Source organism: Leptonychotes weddellii, chromosome 16 (assembly GCF_054177405.1).
Source record: "Leptonychotes weddellii isolate Sample4059 chromosome 16, ASM5417740v2, whole genome shotgun sequence".
In the NCBI taxonomy this organism is placed as follows: Eukaryota; Metazoa; Chordata; class Mammalia; order Carnivora; family Phocidae; genus Leptonychotes; species Leptonychotes weddellii.
In genome coordinates, this window is record NC_138384.1 from 44447238 (window position 1) to 44455451 (window position 8214).

General features: G+C 58.8%; 1 protein-coding gene across 5 annotated transcripts in view; it reads right to left on the reverse strand.

The window, feature by feature from the left end:
• Nucleotides 1–696: 696 nt before the first annotated feature.
• Nucleotides 697–8214, reverse strand: part of ZC3H4 (zinc finger CCCH-type containing 4) — a 42631-nt gene continuing 35113 nt past the window's right edge. For all 5 annotated transcript variants that reach the window (XM_081807172.1, XM_081807171.1, XM_081807173.1 and 2 more), the window contains exons 14-15: nucleotides 5789–6040; nucleotides 697–4561 (exon numbers count right to left, since the gene is read on the reverse strand). In XM_081807172.1, the coding sequence (XP_081663298.1) occupies nucleotides 3042–4561; nucleotides 5789–6040 (1772 nt within the window). In that variant the 3' untranslated portion in view covers nucleotides 697–3041. The remainder of the gene's footprint in view (nucleotides 4562–5788; nucleotides 6041–8214) is intronic.

An 8214-nucleotide genomic window follows, 5' to 3' on the forward strand; every position in this document is an offset into this window, starting at 1 on the left:
AGCCGGCCCAAACCCGTGTGACTTTACAGTCCAACTTGACCAACCCAGAAGTGCCCTGTTGACCTTCCCAAGCTGCTGGAGTCCTGTTTAAGCCAGCTGAGTTGGGAGTTTTGAGTTGCAGGTGAAATCAGCCTCACTCAATACGGATGAATGGGAAGAAATTAAAAGACTGCACCCTGAAATGTTGACATCAACTTAGAGCTCACCAGTTTAGCTGGGCAACCCGTGGAAGGGCTCCATCCCTCTGACCTCACCACCTCCCAACCTCCCAGAGGCCTCACCTCCTAACACCGAGGCACTGGGGGGGGGGGGGGAATAGGTGTGTTAACATCCCAGTTTTGAGGAGACACACACATTCAGTCTGTAGTGGTCAGGGGTCCCGTTTCTTCGCATCCCTAGCAGCCAGCCCACTGCCCTGCTTGTTCACCACTGGCCCCTTCCGTGGGCTGTGCAGGGGTGGGGCCGTGGAGCGCACCACTGTAACTCTGAACGCTGACACTGGCCCAAAGCGGGGGCCCGGGAACCGTGGGAGGCAGGTGCCAACGGCTAAGTAAAGTGTAGGCTGTTTGGAGGCCCCAATCCCCCAGCATCATCACGAATGTCACCCAGGGGCCGGCCACTGAGAACAGATCCAGGTTTTGTCATTCCCGGGGAGAGGGATGGTGGGGGCAGCACAGAGAGGCAAGACTGCAGGAGTTTTAAAATAACTGCATCCTTTAATGGCAGTAATACAATTATTGGATTAAGAGACCACAGGAGAAAGGGCAGGTGACATTTCTGGAAGACAGATAAGGAGTACAAAAAGGGGGCTGGGACAGTCATGCGATGATCATTGTAAAAATACAGTACGTTATATACATATTTGCACCATCAACTCTCAACTCTGAAGTAGTATTTACACTTTTGTTACAATCCTGGTTAGAGAACATTTTGTTTTTAAAAGCTTGGCCTGATGGCAAATGAAAATTTCGGGGGAATTCATAGTCCCATGAGGTTCTTAGGCTGAATATTCCGACAGGAGGGTTCCAGCTTCTATTTCATCCACAGATTTCGGTTTTAAAAAAGTATTTAATTTTGCTTTTACAAAAGAAAATTCTCAAAGGAGGGAGAAAAAAAAACAAACAAACCCATAGCCACACTGTGTATTCTTACTTATTTTTACAAACACCAAGGGCTGCAGCCCTTCGCTTCAAGGCCAACACTGGTGGCTGAAGAAAAATCTCACTAATGATTGCTTAAAAACAACAAAAACAAAAAAGAGACAAACCAAACCAACCTGATCACGGCGCACTGACCCTGTGGGCTGCCTTCTCCCGCCCTAGCTTCTGGCCCCAAACTCAATGACTTTTTTCTTTTTTCCAGGGAGAGGGGTTTGGTATAGGAGCCTCATTCACCTCCCACCCCAAGGAGGTGGGAGGGGAAACCCTTTGGCTGGGTCATCAGGTTTCCTCATTATTAGCAAGGAATAGGTGGGGGCCTTAAGCAAGGCAGGTGGGGTGAATGGGATGAGAAGAAAAAGGCAAGAGACTGCCAGCATGTGCTTACACACAGGTGGGAAGGACCCCCGAGCCATGGGCTGGTCTCCCCAGGCCACCTCCACAGGGTGGGCCTTCTCTGGACCTCAGCCAGGGTCCTGGGGCAAGTGGTGGGAGCCCAGTGCAGACGTCTCTGCTCCCATCCCGGCTCAGCCGGAGGAGGGGAGCATGATGCAGGTTTCTGGTTCCGCACCCTCCACCTGCAAGCGGGGTTCCTGCTGGGCCCTCTCCTGGAGAGGGCCCGGCAGCCCCCACCCTGCCCTGGCTAGTCTCCTGCCCTTTCCTCAAGCCCCCAAAATCCAACACTGTGACATACCTCTGAACCCATGCACCTGTCAGCTGAGAAGAAAACCGCACACATCAAAACCACGGGCCCTAAGTTAGACAAGGTGCAAGGAGGTTCAAAGCAAGCAGAGAGCATGAACACTTTGCCAAGAACCACCTGGGGCTCTGTCGGGAGCCTGGTGGAGTGGCCACACCACGGATCCTTGAGCTATCCCCTAAGGGGCTGGGACCAGCACACTGGGTGCTCTGGCTCCTGAGGACCAGGAAAGACCCCCAGCCTGAGGGGAGGAGGCGTGGCCACGGCAGGACGGGACAGGACAGGGGCTAATACTGACGGAAAACACGCGGAGGCTGCCTCCTGGAGGCAGCTTTTGGGGTATGCCGCCCCACACCAGCCCTGCCACCTCCAGGTCCATCTCTCACCCTGGAGTCTTCTGATGTGGGCGGAGGGTGTGGGTCTGAGGACGAACTCTGGACGGAGGGCGGCAGGGAGGCCAGTGTGCGAATCCGGAGACAGGAGCAGATGGGGCTCTGCTTCTCCCGGCCCAGGCAGCTTCCGAGGGCTCTCTGCTTTTCTTTCAAATTGTCTCCTTCCTTCGGTCTCTGAAGCAGGTCGTCAGGGCCTGCCCCCTGCAGAAGTGATGGGGTTCTAGAAACACTTGGACCTGCTTCCATGCAGGGCCTGACCACTGTCTCGGCTTCATCTCTCCTCGCTCATGTGGGGTGAGCAGCATTCAGTGCCTTCGGATACCTACTGTTCCCTTTGTCCTCGGGGGTGGGCAGGGGGCGGAGGAGGGGCCAAGCTTTGCCCAGAAAACCCACCGGACCCCCAGCCACCAGACTGGGGCTCCAGCCTTTAGAGAGTCCCTGATAACTGAGCCTGGCCAGAGGAAGTGCCAGCTGGGGCTGAGGCCCAGGGGACTCACAACTGTTCACGTGCAGAAGGAGGTTTTCTTGGCGGGAGCCTGGGAGTCCTGCAGCACTGACCAGAACGGACTGAAAATGGTTATATACAATTTATATGTTGTAACGAAAGTACTATTAAAAAAGAGAAAAAGAGAGAGAGAAGAGAGAGAGAGACACATGGAGAGAGAAAACAAAATAAGGAAAAAAAAAAACACCCAGAGCCCCCCTCCCCCCAAGTTCCCAACTCTGGTTGCTGCCCTTAAATATTGCCCTGGGAAGGGTGGGGTGCAGGGAGCGCTTGACTCCAGCTTAACACTACTGGCAAAAGGGGGAGGCAGTGGGGTCAAAGCCTTTAAAAACATCTTTCAGGGACCCCGCGTCCTGCTCGCCCTCGCGGGCTGGGCTGTTGCCGGCAAATGGGCTCCCAGAGCCCGTCTTGGGCGTCTGTTTCACAGTCCCAAAGAGGGTGGGCACGGGCAGGTTGTGCACGCCAGGCTGGGGCAAGGCGCCCTCTGGTGTTGGGGCGCCCGGGGTAGCGGTGGGGGCTGCCGCGACCTTGGGCCGGGGCCGGTTATAACTGTTGTATCTGTCTGTGGCCGTGGCAGCGGCCCCATCCGCAGAGGACTTCGCAGATTCCGGCTGTTCCAGGGCAGACTTGCGGACGAATGGGGGCTCCTTGGCCTTGGCGGCTGAGCTCTTGCCATTGCCCTCGGGGCCCTTGGGCTGGGCGCCCACGTCGGCGGCCGGCTCTGCAGTTTTGCCACCTGCGTTGGGAGTCCTGGGGTCGTACAGGCTGATGCCACTCAGCACGCTGCTCTGCCCACTCCCGCTGCCCTGGCCCAGCCCGCCGGCAGCCAGCACTCGGGGGTCATAGGGGGCCGTGGCTGGTGGGGAGGACTCCCCGCTGGGGCTGCCGGCTGGAGAGGATGCTTCGGTGGGGCCAGGCTTGGCAGCCCGGGAGGAGGCAGTGGAGTCTGCTGGTTTCTGAAGCCGAGGGTCGGTAGGTGCCTTCCGCACCCGTGGGTCACTAGGCTTGTCGCTGGAGCCAGGGGCCGCTGAGGGGCCCGTGGCATTGACCGTCTTAAGGATGCGAGAGAGGAGCTCAAAGTCAGGCAGGTTGGAGCCAGATGCGCCGGGCTCTGTGGAGGTGCCCAGGCGCTGTCGGGGGTTGGGAGGCCCCGTGGCAGTGGCACGGTGCAGCCTGGGATCCAGGGTGGGCATGGACTGCAGGGCCGCAGGGACAGGGGGCACCGCGTCCTGCTTGGGGATGGGCAGGGGGATCAGGTCCTCGGGGTTCCACAGCACGGTGCGGGCGAAGCTTGGCTTGCTCAGGGTCACATCTTTCTTGATGTGGCTGAACTGCTGCAGCTGTGATCTCGGGTCCCGCAGCGGGTGCCCGGGGAGAGGGTCCAGGGGAATGGTCATGGCCTTCTCCCGCAGGGCCCGCTCCCCTTCCTCCTCTTCTGTAGGGGGTGGTCCAGACCCCTTGGAGCCGCTGGGGCCTGCAGGGTTGGAATGAAGGCTGCCTTCAGGTTTGGGGGTGGGCAGGGAGCGGGCCAGCCGAGGGTCGGAGGGCCCTGTGTCTCCTGGGCCAGACCCGCTGGAAGCCTCGGCGTGGCGGGTGAGTCTGGGGTCCCGGCTGAGGCGAGGGTCAGCCAGCCGGCTTCCTGTGGGGTGTCCTTTTTGGAGGCGGGGATCCCCCAGCCCACTGTTGCTCGGGTCCCCGACGGAAGCCTGGGGTCTGCTAGACGTCTGCTGTCTCAAGGTCTTAAGGATGGAAGTGACGCTGTTCCCACCCTCATCCTCATCACTCGAGTACCAGTTTCCAGTGTCACCTAAGAAAGAACAGAGAGGCAGAGGAACATGAGTGACCATCTGCCACTAGCCCTCTTGGACCCCCACAGCAGCCCACTGGGTGAATGGCTCCTCTGCCTCTTACCTCAGAGAACCTGTTTCCCCTCCCTCCGCGGGCTGCCATGAACGGCCACTGAGCTCACGTGGGCTGAGCTGCCAGGCCTGGCAGGTCACCGGCTAATGTTTCTAGACCTTTCCCCGTGTGCCAGCACTGCTCTAAGTGCTTTGTCTTACTCTCACGACCACCTGGGAGGCAGTGCTGTTATCATGCCCGTTTGACAGACGAGAAAGCGGAGGTGTGGACAGCGCCATGAGATGGGGGGCAGAGCAGGGACTGAGCTCAGGGTCCTAGCCCAGGGCTCTGCCACCTCGTCCTCACCCCCTGTGGCCTGAGGTCCCACCATGGCAGGCCCAGCTCTGGGCACCTGGGAGCAGCAACCACTGACTCCGCTCTCACTGAGCTCGGGGCTCCCAGACACCGGCCCCCAGGCCCCTCGCAGCGTTACCATGTCCCGGGGAAGGGCAGTCACTGGCTGGGAAGAGGCGGAGCCGGGTGGGCCAACTCAGAAACTGGCCAAGGTCCAACCTTCTAGGCAGGTGAAACCAGAGCCACCAAGGGAGGGCGCTGTCCCCTCTTCCCACTGTCCCCACCTGCTCCAGGGCTCCTACAAGGGCCACCCGTGGCCTCCGGCTCCTGGTTCTAGACACCATTTGTCCGCCCCATTTCCTCCTGGGCAGGATGCCATCAGATCCACTGTGTGGCACCGAGCGACCTGGCAGCTGGGACTGTTGATTATTACTGGTTTATGTCAGCGACTAGCTGTCATCTGCTGACTTCCTGAGAACATGGTCTAGGGAAAGGGGAGCTGTGAGCATCTCCTTTGAGCCTCCTCTGTAAGGGCGCAGAAGGGAAATCCTGCTGGCTGCTGTCTCCTCCAGGGACCAGCCCACCTCCCTCCTCTATGGGATCAGGGTCTCTCTTGACCCCCAAAGACACCAGAGGGCAGCCCTGACTTCCAATTTTCTCATGGACAAGCAATGCAGCAGCCCCAGCCTGGCTTCATGGCCCTGGGCAAGGGTCCTCCCTGGCCACAGGCTCCTTTCCGACATAAAACCCCACCTAGGCATTCCCCACCTCTCCACTGCACAGTGGCCTGGGGGGCCTGTGCCTGTCAGGGGAAGCCCCTGCCCCTGGGGAGGACACATGCCTTCCTCATTCTCCCGGTCCTGCTTGCTGCTCTCAGCCAGCCTCCTCGCTCTCTCCTCCTCCTCCTGCTGCTTCTGCTGGATCCTCAGGTACAGGGCCCTCTGGGCTGAGGGCAGGAAGTCGGGGACACCGGCGCCCGGCTTCGGCCGGCCTGGGGGCCCTCCCTCAGAGAAGCTGTCGGGCTCCAGAGGGTGCTCGGGGAAGAGGTGCTCCCCAGGCTCCCCCGGCAGCTCTTCGTAGTGCCCGTAGTCCTCTGTGGCAGGGAAGAACCGAGGGTTCATGTCGGGAAGGGCCTCACGGCGCCAACTCCAACCCCCCTGTGCGCCCTTCACTGGTGAACCACCCCCCAGTGGTGATGGGTGACGATGTGCAGCCCGTCCCTTCCTACCCTCCCCAGGACGGGCCCCACAGAAAGCCCAACAGCAGGGAACGGAGTGGCCAACGAGGGTATCCCCACGCAGGATGCAGCCACTGAAAATGGGGTTCACAGCACGATTTAGTGATGTGGGCAAATGCTCATGAAGTGAAAACAGGACGCAACGTCATACAGATGTTTATAAAATGCAAAGAAAAGGCTTTGAAGACAGACAGAAAACAGTCCCTCTAGGAATGAGATTCGGGAGAGAGGGCTGAAGCATCTTTCACTTTTGACCCCACATGCTTCTGATTTCTTCTCATTACTGGCAATGAGCGTTCATTTTACGGTTTCTTTGAAATAACCAGAAAAGAAAAACACTGTGACATCTCATAGTGAGCTCGTAATACGAGCTCAACCATGGTAAACAAGACTTATAAACAGAAGGAAATAACCAAACTGTGGCTATGGCCACACGTCTAGCCAGAGGCTCCTGGCTGATTCCTTCTCCTCCCTCCTTTACAGGTTCCCAAGTTCCGCACCCGTTCCTGAGTATGCTGCTGCATTTAAGGGCGGGGGCGGGGGGCCGCTCCTCCTACACGGCGTCTAGGAAGCACAAGGCTGAAGGGTCTGCCTTCACTCCTGAGGGCGGGCAGGTGCCTGGCATCAGCTGCTGACCTCCCCAAACTCCACCCACATCCAAGCCAAGGTCGGGGAGCGGCACTGCTGCACGTGGAGACTGCGCGTGCGCGCGTTGAGACAGACGATATCTGGTCAGCACTGCCCCCCCCTCCCAACAGGATGTTGTGAGGAAATGCTCCGTATCTGCACTGGGCGACTCGGCCACCACTATCCTCCATGGGGCTACTGCGCGTCTGAAGGTGGCCAGTGTCGTAATTTAAGTTAAAGAGTGAAAATGATTTGTAAATATTTCATCCACGAAGCACATAAAGCGGAAAGTGAAAGGTCACCTCCTCCTAGCCCCTGAACTTCGGGGACACGTGAACTTGGTGAGCAAGCCTCCGCTATGCGGCGCCCCAGCGCGGAGCTGAGCACGCTCCGCGAACAACGGCCCCAGGCCCCCCTGCACGGTCCAGAGCATATTCCTCGAAGGCTGCACGACTGTGAACACAGTAAAAACCACTGAGCGATCCTGATACGGGAATTAGAGCCAATTACTCTAGAGATGCCTACTGTTAACAGCTTCAAGGACGTGCTTTTCCTCCACACCCAGACCTTTTTCCACGACATTTTACATACATTTAGGAAAGACAGGGGGACCATGGGAACCACGGCACCCCCTCTCACACAGCCTGCCTTCCTCACTTGAGAACACGTCACCTCTGTCTCTAAAGCTCCTGCTCCTTGCCCCAAACACCTGCTCTCATGGTGCCGACACCACCCAGACGCCACCCACTCCCAGGTAGTCTCCCTGAAGCCCCTCCAGATTTCCACACGGCTGTCAAATGGGAGTCTTTTGCTTAACAGGGTGGCCAAAGCAGGGGTGCTCCCCAGCCAACTGCAACCTGCCTCTCTCCAGCAGGACTTCCCGGCAAGGGGACAGCGGGAGCCTCCACCCAGTGACTCTGCCCCATCTGCTCCTTCCCGCCTTAGGACGCGTGTACGAGGAGTACGCTGGCCCCCGGCGCCATCTCCACACCACAAAGCCCGGCCCTGCTTCCTCCTGCCCCGTCGCAGCCGCCTCTGCCCAGAAGACTCCACAGCGCCCCGGAAGCTTCCTGAATCCACTGCAGCCCACTATCCGTCACCCTCGAATGCCTCTGCCTGTACCCTACCATTCTTCCCACGAGGCCACCTCGCCGGGGCTGTCCAAGTCCCACGCAGGGACTTCTCTCCCCCGCCTTCCCTCTCCAAGCCACACAGCCGCCTCTGCTCTTCTCACCTGAGCCGCCGGGCGGGAGGCTCTGCACCTTGGCCTCCTCGCCTTCACAGCCCTTCTCAAGGGGGCCTCTGCTGACTGTCCCCCCGCGGTACCGACCCTCTGCCACAAACACTCCGCCTGAGGTTCTCGAGAAATGATCAATGCTGAAACGAGCTTATGCGCTCACTTA